Source organism: Trachurus japonicus, chromosome 4 (assembly GCF_045865225.1).
Source record: "Trachurus japonicus isolate A0001 chromosome 4, Traja_1.0".
Taxonomy (NCBI): Eukaryota; Metazoa; Chordata; class Actinopteri; order Carangiformes; family Carangidae; genus Trachurus; species Trachurus japonicus.
In genome coordinates, this window is record NC_140910.1 from 1375459 (window position 1) to 1390215 (window position 14757).

Genomic DNA, 14757 nt, shown 5'->3' on the forward strand with positions numbered 1-14757 from the left:
TTAAGAATCATTTTGACCTGCTGAAATCTTAAACATGGAAATTGTTAGTGGTTCACAAACTGATCCAGTTGTTTTGTTTTGTTTTTTGTTTTTTTTTACAGTGAAGTGGTGTTCATACAATACAGATCTGTACTGTCAAAACTGTAACCTTGTTGTAACTGAACATCATCACAGTAACAGTAGTACCACTACCCATCAAATGGCCATCACAGCATATCAGACATGCACCATAATCCGACGTCTGTTCACTATTTCTCCCTCTTTCTTCTCTTTGCCCATTTTGCTGCAGTACCAAAGGTGAGAATAATGAGGATGGACGTTGCTCTGTGTGGCCTGATAATGTCAAAGTGTTTAAGGGGAGATATAAGGGAGTATCGGTGCTGACGTGTGAGAGGGGCCTCTCTCCACGCTGCCTCTCTCTGTCCACTCCAATCCCTGTCCTGCTGCACAGCACAGTGACCATGCTGCTGTCACAGCCAGCCGGCCCATGGCTGACCTACATACACCCTCTGTCCCCAAACAGGCAGACGTCTCGCTGTGTCAGCCACTGTGGTCAGACGCTCTGCTGAGACAGCTCAAAGCTGCACAAGGTCATACCCGTGTCCACAGTTGAGGTCAAAATAATAAACAAAGACCCATCAGACAATATTCTGCAAACCTCAGAGAACACGGTAATGTTTCAAACTATCGCCCCCAAATCAGGGAGGTTTTACCTTTCAAGTGCTAATTACACACAAAGATACAATAGAGTTGAGATTTACTAGATTCTCAGTTATTTGTTCTTGTTTCGCAGGCAGCTGCTGAGGTTTAGCAATGAAATGAAAAAGAACAGCATACAGGATAATGTAACAAAATAAAAAAGGCAGACAAAATGCAGTGATTTCAATCACACTCTACACAGCATCACAGTCACAGCAGTGTCTAACACTTTGTTTTCTCTGGTTGAGGCAATACAAACATTAATTCTAATGCTCTTCATTAAAGTAGCATGTTGCAGCTGGATCTGATACCATCCATTCAGTCCTGCAAAGCTAAAACGTCAGTCAGTACTTAGTAGCCTATGTTGTTTTTAGTGAACTGGAAGACATATGTGAGATTAGCTAAATAATTTAGCCATGTCTTCCTGCTACCTGGAAATGGACAAAAGTAAAATTAATATAGCTACCCAAGGATCTTGGTGAATGAATTAGAATATTAAATCTAAGGTAACAACAATAAATAAGCTACTTCTGTTAAAAGCTAATGAACCAAGCTGAGCTCAGCCATTTCATTCTCATGATTTTACCTTGACATTAAATACATCTCACTAAAGACTAATTTATTTATTCAATTCACTAGTTATGGTAATTTATTATTATAATTAATACTGCATAATTTCCATGCCTATTAGATCGTCCATAGAGTGCAGTGTAATTGTGCATTTTTTAGGTCCCATGTCTGCATGATGTTTAAAATAAAAATCTTATTTATTTAATTATTGATATGTTTGAGTCTAAACTTTAAACTTTCCCTTTCACAGTGCAGTTCTTGTGTCCAAAGTCAAGTCAAACCATAAGGGGTCACTGGTGTTTCACTGTACACAAGAGCAAAACCGGCCACTGGCTTTTTAAAAAAAAAATCTATCCACCTCATGCTTGTACTCTTAATTTCAATATCAATTAAAATTCATAGATAGAGATAGAGATAGAAGCGGTACAGACTCACATGGTGGATAATGTGAACGTTCACTATGACAGTTGCATCCTAAATGACAACATACTGTACAGTACAGTATATAGCAGGGTACAGAGAGCAGGGGTAACTGGGCAGTTGTTACTGGACAATACATTTGTCGTGAAGACACAATTAGCATTGAAACTTTGAGAAGACAGGACTTCCCTCTGAAGCTACACATTGCAGTGACCAACCATGTCGGAGGACTTCCTTTCCAGAAACTTTTTAGAAAACACAGATGACAAACCCATAGCAAATTGGCTAAAAGCTGCAGAAAGTAGACATGAATGATCCCACTTTTGTTGTTGGAAATGAGTGCAATAATTATTGCAACAGCTCTGTACCCAAATGTCCTTGATCATCAGAGAAAAAATATTTTTTTGTTTCATTTTTGATCCATGTTTTGGAGAGATAACTTTGTCTTCCCTTTAATGTGAGTGATTCCTGGCACAGTTTTAAAGGTTTTCCCCCATAATTGAAGAACATGATAAGGTCCATATCTTGCTCATTATGGAAGCTTTAGGCAAATATAAAGAAACACTATACAGCTTTTAACTCCCACACCCCTAATGCTCAAATATACTGCAGCTTCTAATTCAAATGTTCCATGGTTGAAATCACTTGAAAGGCTAAGATGACACACACTGATCTGTGAAATCTTCTCCAAATGTCTTCTTTATGAAAGTTGGGATCAGAGGAATTCATTAAAGATCTGTGGGTGGAATAGGCAATATGAAACTGAAGCTTTCCAGCGGCATATCTGTGCCAAAATGAACACTTTCCAAATTCAAAAATCTGCAGCACTGACTGGAACACACCCACAGCCACTAATTACTTGACCCTGTTCCTGCACAAGCTTTTTGTCCGTGGATCATGACATGTTTTTTTTGTGAGTAACGTGATTCTCATAAGATCAGAGTTTCATCATATTAATGCGGAGGGCTTCCTGAGACAAAGAGCCCCCAGACCTCAGACCTTGTATCATCTGCTTCAGTAGCCCTCCCTCAGGCACATGTGTGTAACCTTAGTGTGTCTGTGTATATATCATGCTGCCAGGCGTTGATGTAACTGATGCACATTATGCGTGGTGAATAACGCCAGCCTGTTTATGAGTCTTGTTATTGTCATTGATATAATGTGAGTCCACTGTGGTGTATGTGCCACATGCATGGAGGACTGGTTGAGGATGGTTGATGTGAAACTCCAGTGATGAGGAGGATATGTGCTTTGGTCTCTTCCACACTGTGCTTTAATTATTAATATTATTATGTTGGTACCTAATCCATCTCTTCTCTGTATATAATGTCACTGACTGGACTTTACAGAATTACACTGCTATTCTATTCTATTTTGTACTGCTTGTTCTTATGATTTAGCATTGTTTATTATTTTCATTGTGGTTGCTGCTGCAGTACTGAAAAAGCCCCCATGGGACTAATAAAGGAATATCTTATCTTATCTTATGTGTTCCCTTGACACCTAAACCTATCCAACCAAGCACAGCCAACTTAAACCCAGATACCAGGGTGTCGTCTGACTTCTTGAAGCAGATCAAAAATATTCACTCTTCTTCAGAGAAAACAAGTAGTTAGCAGTTACATATAAGAAAATGTTGTGTTGTGATTTTTTCCTGTAGAATTTCATGACTGTTACATTAGGTGTTGGCTAACACTATTTTTGATGGGATGTGATGGTGTCTTCTCACCATGTGAGAATGATCAGTGTCATTTGTCATGGTGCAGCATGTTATCCAGCCTGTTTGTCGAAGGAATTCAGAATTCAAAAGAACACGCAGACTTTAGTCAGAGTGGAATTACACCTTTTTACCATGTAATGAATGAATCAGCCTCACAATGGCTTTTGGTTTGCAGGAGCGCATGAATAAATTATCCACGTCCAGCACTTCTTACCTTTCATTTCTCACACAGTGGCTGGAAGAAGCTCTTTGATAGAAACAAGGAGGCTTCTCCATGTAATTACATTTGATCGTGTTTGCATATGTCACCCCCACAGTCTCTGTCATGCTCTCTGATTTTGGATGCTGCTAGGAACCTCTTCCTAATCTACTAGTTCATGTTTCAGCCTCTTCCTCCTTTTTTCCAGTGGAGGGATGAATTGGAGGCGCAGAATCAGACATCCTGTCTGGTTTATCTGGAGGAAAGAGATAAGTGTGGATTCCGCCTCTTTTCGGGAACGCACATTAACCATGCCTGGGAGGGAGAGCAGGGTGTGTGGAGGGGAGGGAGGGCGGAGGAGGTATCTGTCTGCTGGGAGCTCACAGCTTTCACTCACTTCAAAACTGTGAAAACGTCCCTTTCACACCATCGGCAGCTTGGCCCAGCTCTGGTGTCTGTTAGCGGGGACAGGACGGCTGCGTGCCATGGCAGAGTTGGAAGTGAGATGTTATCCAGAGGTGTTGGACTGACAACTCTACAAAGTGTAAACTTGTATCCTACAGTGACTCCTGACCCTGTAACAAAAGTCTGCAGGGAATCATGAAAGACAACATGAAAAATGACAATAAATGGGTTTTATGCAACAAAAGAAACTATTTATTTGGGATACGCATTGCCAAGTACAAATGAAAGAACCATAAAACCTACACCTTTCAGCTATTTTCTCCACAGAAAACAGGTTTTGAATTGGAATTAAAAAGACAATAGTTTTCCGTTTGATGTCTTTTTTTTTTTCTTTTTTTTTTTTACATAGCAGAGATCTTAAAAGTTAAAACCTGTCAAGAAAAAGTCTCCACAATTTCACTCTGAAATCCCTATAAAAAAGAAGTTAACATTCAAAACACTGCAGTACGTTATTTTACTGAAGAACAAAAAGACATGCAACAAATAAAACATTTTCTGTTTTACAAATTGTTCATTTTTCTTTTCATGTCTCTTCTCCTTTTATATTCAAAAACTAAAACGCATCATTACATGAGCTTCGATAATATTTGACAGGCAATGTGAAAAGTAGAGTAAAGCCTTTTTTAAGGGGTGCAAAAACAATCCTGGTTTTCGCCTTGCATGGCAGGTGCTGTCAAATCACTTTAATGACTTATGAAGACACGACTGAGGCAACGTCTGTGTATCACTTGAATGAAGCTTGGCCCCTCCACATTTCTCCAGCAGGTGAGCTGAAGAGGGGCAGCTCTCAATGATCCCAACTGTCTGATTCAATGTATGCGATGTCCAAACATCCATGATTTCATACACATGTTATAAATACAAACAAGCTGAGGACTGATTAAAAAAAAACTTCTGTGGTTCTGAGGCTGAGAGGGACTGAATTTTTATTTTTTGAAAGCACTGAGTTGGGCAACGTTAACACTTTTTTTTTTCTACGTCACCTTCATTTGGACAGCAGCTTCCCTTGGTATTAACAAGAGGGATTCACCTTCAATTTAACAGGAATGCCATCAGGCTGTGATAAAATAGCTACTGTTCAAATTCAAAGATACAAAAGAGGAGTAAAGGTGCATATCTACATACTGTATATAGAGCATTCTTGAGCTAATTCACATATAATGGTAGCATTAGAAAAGGAACATAATCCTGCAGTAAAGCAAAATATTATGAAAACAGAAACAAAAGAAGGATGACCTATTCACAAAATGGAGACATAAAAATATATCCAAACATCATCTGGATTTGTGTGCCATCAGGGTATTTTTTCCATTAATCTATATAAACAGTGATGTATTCAAACTGTATTTTGGCTTTGAATACAGAGTACTAGAGCATGATAAGTTGCTCAGTAGTACCGATAATAAAATCCTATGAAAAGAGGAAAAAGAAACTGTTGATAAAGCTGATCGCAATGGAAGAGGATAAAAATTCTGCCTTTTTTGGTATCAAAGTGTAAGTAAGTGTAAATGCTGATATGTCATGAGGACTATTGTAATCATGTATACGTGTTCGACCACATACTATTCTGTACATACAACTAAAGTCACAAATCTTATTTCACATTTTGGATTGGTTTGTGTTGGTGTTTTTTACGTGTCATTTTAAAACAAAGCAAAAAAAAAAAGTGAAGAAGTGCTCCGTTACAAACCCTCTTTCCAATGTTGTTAGACAACAGAGGTTATGTCAAACTAACCTCGAGTGTTTTAGCTCGAAATGAATATGGAGGTATGTTTATGACCCAACTCTGAGCATATGAGGGAGATTTTGAGCACAGAAAGACTTTTTGTCTACACATGGCGTAAAGTTGCAGAAAAACTGCATTAAGATCAAAATATCAAAAATGAGAAAACTTCAAAATCATTTGTTTAAAAATGTCCTGTAGTATTCTCAGGATTAAGACACAGATGTAATTCCATGAATTACAAGTGAGTGTTAAGTCAGACAAAAGACACAGTGTTTTAAATCCCAGTGGCATGACACCTTTAAATCAGAGTTACAGTTTGTGTTGCGTTGTGGTATTTGACTATAATGACACACGTTGTTAATGTCTGATAATGTATACTCTGTTTCTTCCATATATCACTACTACGGTTATAGCTTAAAATTTCCTCTGCATTATTTTCTCTTCCACATTTACAAATGTTACGTTTGACTTCAATCAATACCTGTTATTGTGCTTTCATTCATAGTGACGTACCATAACACATTGTCATTTAGTGTTTCACAATAATTTTTCTTTGAATAATGGTGATGTAACCAATATGTGTGAGACAGAGAGTCTTTTTCCAGTCACACTCACTTTGTTCTTGCTTTTTTAGTTTGTGTAAAAACTCTTTGTGTTTCTGTGCTGCATTTGAGGAAAAATGAACTATGGCTCTGGCAATAAAGTATAAATGTCTTATATGTCACTGTCTGTTGTAGAAGTTCTGAGTACAAACAATATATACTGAGACTGAATACTTGAATATTACCTGACTAATATTACTGGTCTAATATATTAATACCTCACAAAGTATGGCATGAAAAATGTAAGGACATGACATAAAAACATGTAATGAATGATTAACAAAATTCACCTCCAGGGTTGAACTTTGGCACTATAGATCAACAAAAAAGTCTGTGTACAAATCAAGACAGATGTATAATGACAGGGCATGGTGTGGTGTACACTTCAATTCTATTCATCATAAAAAGTCATAAAAGCAAAGCATTTGAAAGGTTGTTTGTTCTGTTTGTTACTTCGAATAGAGGTAGTGTGAAAGCATTTCAATTTACACGACGTGGGGCAATAAGCTGCTAACTGTGCCTAATGTGTGAATATATGATGTCTGAGAAATACAATGAGGGAACATGGACATGGAGTGCAAACTGTACAACTGTGGTTGTGGATGTGGAGTCCCCTACATAGGCTCATAATGGTGCAGTGGTGGTCCGAACAGGAAAAGTGACATTTTTGTCCGTTATGGGGAAAACATCGTCCCAGAGCCCATAAATGTCCCACAGTGTGACTACGTCCAGTAGGTCACGTTTAGTCCCAGTGGGGTCAGGGGTCACGATGTGGGAGATATGGGAGTGCAGTGGTTGGGTAAGGAAGGACGGAGGATCAGTTGGAGGTGTCAGAGTGAACGCTTCCGGGTCCTTCTGTAGGTGAAGTCACTGATGAGGGGGTTGGAGCATCTTGCCAGCCGCCGTTTGCCTGAGACAAAATAATAGAGAGGAATGGGAGGGGGGTGAATCTATTGTTTCATATTCATTAGTCAATGCAGCTGGGTCATACATACAGTGAGGTGCAATGGATGCGAGTCCTCAGGGCGAGCCAGTGTATGAACATAATGCTGGGATACCACTGACCATACAGCTGCACACAGCCTAAAGCCATACTACACATCTGAACCTAACCTAGCTCAAATTACAGCTAATCTTTCAGAACAAGGTTGACATAAAATAAATAAAATCATGTTTTCAACCAAGCAGAAAGGGAGTGAATTATAGTCCACACACCGTCATACACTGAACACTCAAATTCATTTAATGAAGAAAACACACATAAGAAAAGGCAAATTGTACAAGATTTGGCTTGTCACTGTCACTCTAATATGAATAATATGTAAATGGTATGAAAAGACCTTTGAAACAAAGCAAGTCCAATCAATGTCACATGCACTAATTATGACACTGACAGCTGAAATTAACATACAACAAGAGCTGGGGAGGGCCGCTGCACTGCAGAGACAGGCCTTTTAAACAACACTTAGAATATTAAAAGTAAATTTAAAGCCATCAGTAAAACTGGAAATGGTCCTTGACACCCTTTCATTTCAAAGCCAGTTATTGAAGGCAGCAGACAGTGGTGTGTAATCAGAATCAATCACTCTCAACTCTTTTTTTTTTTGTAACTTATTTAATTTTTAAAATCAGAGAGGCTGTCTTCCTTTAATATTCCCTCATTCATAAAATGTTTGAAAATGTATTTTTGTTGGACACATTTAGTAACACAAAATGAACAATTATCTAAAGCGTTCAGTGTTGAAGGTTATAGGGCTGATGTGTTGTTATTTATATATACTGTGTGTTTCTTCAAAATATTTTATCAAACCAAACTTAGCTCCATAAATCACAGGCAAAGAGCCTGGAAGACAGATATGATATCCTGCTCTTACATTATGCATCGCAGAGCTTCTTTATAGGGTCTAAAAGTGAATAACACAGCATATTGTGGCAGTGTAAGATGTGGTAGAGCAAGCAGCCGTCCAAGGAGAACTGTATCTGTGAGGTCAAAGGACTGAGAGAGAACAGGGCCTGAATATGTTAGCGGCCTCTCAGGGTTAGCACAGCTGGCTGTGGGATGTGCTCGGAGCAGCCAGGAAGCTTATTTGAATACACATACATGTTTTTAGATGGCAGACATTTCGTCTGATTATCATATGGCCACTGAGGCACAACGAGGGCAGTGGAGGAACCCAGCAGCGGCTGTGACCGTCCTCGTCCTCTCAGCGCGACTCACTGTCAGGGCCATTAGTGTGGCACGAACATGATCTGAGCAATGCGCTTGGATTGCTGTCCCAAGTCCACACTCTGCTCTCCTTGTGTCTGTCTTATCGATTTTCCCCTTTACGACACGGCTTGTCGCTATGAATTTCCCTACAGTTTGCAGCCGCCAGCTAGCATCCCCACCCCCGCCCCCAACTCCCCCACCCCCACCCCTCTCTACAAACCCCCACTTCTATACCTGAACTCTTTTGCAAAAATGAGACAAACATGAGGGGAACACACCCCGTGGCACACGAGGAGCTGTGAGGCTTTATTTTTAGCAGCGCAGCAGCGTCATCTCCTGGGAGGGTCCAGTGGACGCTGTGGCCCCAGGCCGGCTAATTAGGGGTCAGATTGGTCAGAGGAATTTAAAGTCCAGTGCGGGAGGTGTCACCTGTTTGTGCAGTCGGCTCTCGGCTGACCATACGTGGCTGCAGGTGCCACGCCAGACCTGATTATATATGACAGGCTCAGAAGGTGGCTCTGCATGTACGCAGCCAGTACACTGGGCAGTGTGCTGCCTGTGGCACCAGCGATACAGAACCAATCAACTAGGTGATCAGAGCAAAGCAGAGACAAGCCCGACTAAGTGGCATTCTGAGCCCGTTGGCTCTGAAATAATTGGGAGGGGGAGAAAGGAAGAATCCTTACATTGATGCCCTGGGGACTGTACATCTGGTTGGCTGTAAGTCCTTCACTGTATCCGCCTGTCTGACTGATAACATGGCGAAGGGTATCCACCTGAAACATTCAGAAACAAAAAACAAAGCAAGGTCAGGGTCAACATAAGTGAAAAGAGAGAGGGATGACGAGACAGCACGAGAGACAAAAATAACCTATTTCTGCCTTATATCTGCTTCTATACTGTATGTCCAAATCAACAGACAGGCCATTTAGGATAAAAAAGAGTTTTCTTTTTACTGGTTGAGTTAATTCACATTCATATGGTGAACACATGACAGTCACATGTCCTGTGATCGGGCACTTTTTCCTGGGGCCTGGGCATAACTGTGGTCTTTTTCACAACAGACATTTTTATTAGTCACAGCAGTGACAGACTTCAGACTATAGGGTGAGTTCCCTTTGACAGAGGTACTGAAATAGGAGGAAGCAAAACTGTATAAGAAAAGAGATGGGATGTATTTTACCTGAAACAATAAATGAAAAGGGGGTGTTTTTATGCTAGCAAGACCAGAAATATTAAGGTTAGCAAGACATCTGGAAACAGCAAAGCTCTTCACTGATCAAGCAAATGTCAGAAAAAGCAGAAATCAAGAAAACATGATGCTGCCTCATGCAGGGCTGGCAGAAAAATAAGAAAATAGGCAAACCTCAAATGTTTTGACCTAAGCCTGAATTAGCTTGGTTAACATTGGTAACAATGAATTAACAAGAAAAAACAGATGCTCTCGTATGTTCCAACTGATTCAACTGAATTAATGCTGGATTTAGTTGTTTTTAGGATTTGCTAATGCGAACAGCAGTCAGAGTCCTCTGATACTCCCAATCACTGTCTGGATAATATAAGTGTTTTTTTTTTTAAATCATTAGTTTTATTAGGCTACTTGTATTAGTGATACTTGTGTATGACAAAAAGTCAGTCAGGAAAAAGGACTGTTGAGAAGGTGGTGGGCCTGTCCCTGCACGATCAGTCAGGGCCCTACCTGTGACTGTACGTTGGCTCCCACCTGAGCCCCCTGGTATGAGTCCCCATTCAGAGACTGCACGCTCATGAACAAGTCCCCGGAGTTTGACATGTTAAAAGAGCCACCAGAACCTGAAAGGAAAGAGGGAGCAGTCGAATCACAGAGAGACAGAGAGAAGCAGGGAAAGCAAGTCGGCCCCTCCAGACTTTAATATGGAGGAGCTCCATGCAGTTAGCTAGCAGCCAGAGAGGTGCTGTTAGATCAATGGAGCTAATGCACACAAGAAAACAGAAAAGCTGCAGCTGCAGCTGCAGCCACCAGAAGTGTGTGAAAACACACAAATAAGCAAGTATTAATGCATAAATAGAGGAAAAGGAACAGTCCAACATCATAAGAAAACACTTGTCTGCTGTCAAACTACTGGGGAGGTCAATTTAAAGTAAAAGTGGTGTACTGTGACTCCATGTCATTTCTGTTACTTTTACATTGAAAAATGTTCTTTTGACTCAGACAGCAAATGAAGACATTTCTTAGAATATTGGACAGTAGCTTTAAAAGATGAGTCTGGTATCATTTTAAAATGTTATTACTTTTTAAAAAAGATTTTTTTAGTTATGATCCTAAATTACATCAGGACCACATGAAAGTCAATATTGAAATAACAGATTCATGATGATGATAGAACATGTGATCTACTGTTAGTTTTACATGGCTTGTTGACAATGAACAAAAATATAAACTATCACCAGACTGGTCTTTTGCAGCAGAATAGATAAATAGAGAGTTACAAAGTCAAACATGAAAAGTATTGTATTATTGAGATGAAGACAACAGGACAGTTAGAACATGGAGACTTGGGGCTCAGGTTGGCTACACTCTTTGCTCTAGATGGGTAGGTGGGCTTTTTAAGGGGTAAACATTCAGTAACGGTGCATTACATTGTGATAGGCATGTTCCCTGTACAAGAAGTGCCTGTTTTGTTCGCCCTAATTCATTCCTTCACAGTCACCAACACCAGCTCTAAAATAGCCTCAGATCGATAAACTGCTTAGTTGTAGTAATGCACAGAGAGGAGGTACATGGCTAAAGGCTGAGCAGAGCCAGGGACTTCCTGTCTCACCTGCAGAGTTTGGAGTTGAGGGTGAATTTGCTTGGCTTCCATGTGAGGATGCATTAGCCGCATTCACGGCAGTTCTCGCAGCGTACATGTTGGCTTCTTCTTGGAACTTACCAATGTTTTTCTTGTATCTGATTCTTTTATTCCCAAACCAGTTGGAAACCTGAACAGACAAACAAGGGAACATAGTTTAATTCTTGTGAAATCTGAACATACAGAGTCTCATTGAGAAATCATCATGCTAGTGTTTAGAGTGCATGGCCTTAATGGCAGGTGGAACACTGCAGAGGGCCTCTGTCAGTGGTAGCAGCTACATAGACTGGTGCTGCGAATCCACATTAGTGCCAGAATGGAATGATTGCCAATAACAGTCTCATTATGTCATCATGACTGCAACTATCATCAGAACTCACACAAGCACCAATCAGTCAACATCCGCTAACACCCATTATGGCTAATGGACCCCCAGATGAAGCCAGGGGGTAATCCCAGCACTAATGATAAACAACATTAAAACGAAAACCAAATCAATCCTGCAAAGTTTCCAATCCATAGTAGGTAAACATTCTCCTTTATTATGGCCAAGAAACGGAAACCCCACAAATCATTCAGCCACTGAGCAGCTTCCACAATCAGGCCCAGATGCATCCTCAAATCATTTGGTATGAATTAATGAAACCAACTGAGAAAACAATCCATTCCCAAATGATGGATTCAAAACACAAATTGTTGTTTACCTTGGAGTTGTCATTGCTTTCCTGATTATCAATTCTCACAGGATTTAAACAACTTGAGCGCTAGAATGCAAAGATGAAAAAACAAGGTGCCAAAATACTTTCTGACTGTCAGCATCACTGACACAAACATCTCTGTCGTCAGATGTCCTTTTGGGAAAGTAAGAGTGATGGTCTTGGCTTTTTAGAGCTAAAATGATTGTGATTTTTTTTTTTTATCATTCAATTAATCGTTTTGTCGATAATCACAAAACATGACAACAAATTCCAAGCACAAGTAGTTTTATCTGTGATCAGTAACAAAAAGAATGATGAAACGATGATCTGAAACAAGAAAAAGTTAATATTACATTATTTTTTCACTATAATTGGGCCTTTTATACAGCTAATTACATTCTATCCATTGTATCTAAAAAGTGCTTTGACTAACTCTGGCCTGTGTACAGTATATTCTATGTATTGATAGAAAATATGACAAGATGTGAACAGTGTTGTTGCTCTACTTCAGAGGAAACATGGAGTCACTGGTCAAAAACAGCTTCATCTGGTTTGATTTACACGACTACAAACTTCTGACAGGGCGTATTTATACTGAGTGCTTTGTTGTTTCAGTGAAAGGTACGGCTAAAAGATTAAAGGAGCTGTCCCTATTCATGACACTCATTATTAGGTTACTTGCCAAGACACTGACAGCTGCTTCTTCAGGTTAAGAACGGAGTTTGTCTGACTGCTGTGTGTGCAGTGGTCGTGTGTAGTGTGTAGTGTGGGGGCAGTGATCTGCGTGTACCTGGGCCACTGTGATGGCACACTTCTTTGCCAACTCTTCCTTAGCCTCCTCGCTGGGGTAGGGGTTACTGAGGTGCGAGTAGAAATACTCATTGAGGATCTCTGTCGCCTGCTTGTTGAAGTTTCGTCTTTTCCGTCTGCAAAAGAGAAAATCAACAAATGAAACAAGAAAGTTCCTATTCTTTTATTCAATTATTACTTAAGACAACTCTTAATAGATGTGTACACCACTGTATTTTTCATTCTACCTCCACGGGTCACTATAGAACTGAAAAAATAAGCTGGATAGTTTGTTTTTACTTTGTCTTCATCTCATCCAAATTAACCCCAGAGTCAAAAATGATCACTTCTAAATAAAAAACAACAGCCTTCCACCTGCACTGCAAATGTTACCCACTTCCATTAGCCATGTCCTCAAATAAATATCAGACTGCAACTCTGTCAGCTTCTCTTCAGCTATATTTATGAGCAACTGAAAAAAACATAAGCAGAAGCAACAATAACAGTTCAACACAGTTAGTTGTTACTATACAATATAAAAATGTGTGGTCTGTATTTCAACCTTTAAAAAGATAAGAATATTCAGACATGGACATTTTGCGTCTTTGGATGAACAGAGTAAATTATTTATTTATTTTAGAATTCATTTAGCTGATGACATTAAAAGTATTTGGCCTTTTAGCTGCTGAGTTTCTGACTTGGGATGGTGGTGGACAGTTCTTAACTTGTCTGCTCAGAAAGAACACTTCTAAACACATTTGAGTTTTTGACCATTAAACCAAAACAATGAGTTTGGAGATCCTGAAAGGTTTCCTAAGGTTGGAGAGAAAATATATACAAATTGCAGCAGCTTTAACAGTAAGTATTTAAAAAAAAGTGTTCTGGCTTTGGTAATCAAATAAATAAATCCTTCTTTGTTTGAGAAAAAAATCTGATATAGAACTCTGTGAATAACTGTTAATAAACACAAATAATACAGTGAAACCTTGGTATTGTATCAGGTTAAAAGGCAAAAAAAGAAAAGCTAAAACATGAAACACTAATTCACATTTTTCAAGGTCTGCATATGGAAATGAACCCTGCCCAAGACATCCATGAAGCAGACAGCTAACGATGACCCAGGATCACCTGCTGCCATCAGGTCGTGTCTGTATGTGCCACACCTGAAGACGGCTTTACATAAGCTGGAGGGAAACCCTGTAAAATCTCTGTGCATGGATCCACCGGTGAGGAGATTTGTGCTAAAATCTCTGTCCCCCACTCCAAAAGCCTGCTTTAGAATATGTAAATGTGCACAGCATGGGCTCCAGCAGCCAGTAGATTAATCAGCGGAGCTGAGCATAGTAGTGTCTCTCAACCAGTGAAAGCTTTCCTCTTCCTCTCACTTCCCCTCGCTGCAGCACCACCACAATCATTTGCAAGAGAATAGATAGGGAGCTTTGTAAGGGAGCGCATGCCTCATTTAAATGTCATGCCTCCAACTCAGACTTTGAGTGAGATTTATCCTCAGAAAAATGTATGCAAATCCAAGCACGCATCAAAAGGAACAAGCGATTACATTAAAAAAGGGAAACAGTGCTATGGAGCATGCAGGGAACTCTTATTGGCCACCGTTGCTGGGTATGTTGGTCCAAATGGCATCCACAGATGTAAAGCAGCCCTGTGTGTGTGGCCGTGTTACAGCATGTTTGTACCATGATAGGCCTCCTACATCAGCCATTTATATGGATATGAGGCTGAGAGGGAAGCACACGAGGAGGTATTTGCGGTGTTGTTAAATCGGGAGGTGATTTGCAGCGTGGAGTGTGGCACAGTATGTACGTCTCAAC

General features: G+C 39.9%; 1 protein-coding gene across 3 annotated transcripts in view; it reads right to left on the minus strand.

Moving 5' to 3' along the window:
* Nucleotides 1–4510: 4510 nt before the first annotated feature.
* Nucleotides 4511–14757, minus strand: part of LOC146988182 (pre-B-cell leukemia transcription factor 1) — a 51703-nt gene continuing 41456 nt past the window's right edge. Inside the window, exons 5-9 of one of the 3 annotated variants that reach the window (XM_085773247.1) lie at nt 12930–13065; nt 11523–11571; nt 10310–10422; nt 9297–9386; nt 4511–7311 (exon numbers count right to left, since the gene is read on the minus strand). In XM_085773247.1, coding sequence (XP_085629373.1) covers nt 7219–7311; nt 9297–9386; nt 10310–10422; nt 11523–11571; nt 12930–13065 — 481 coding nt within the window. In that variant the 3' untranslated portion in view covers nt 4511–7218. Of the gene's footprint in view, nt 7312–9296; nt 9387–10309; nt 10423–11411; nt 11572–12929; nt 13066–14757 lie in introns of all 3 variants that reach the window. The other 2 variants (XM_085773246.1, XM_085773248.1) reach the window with 2 other exon arrangements.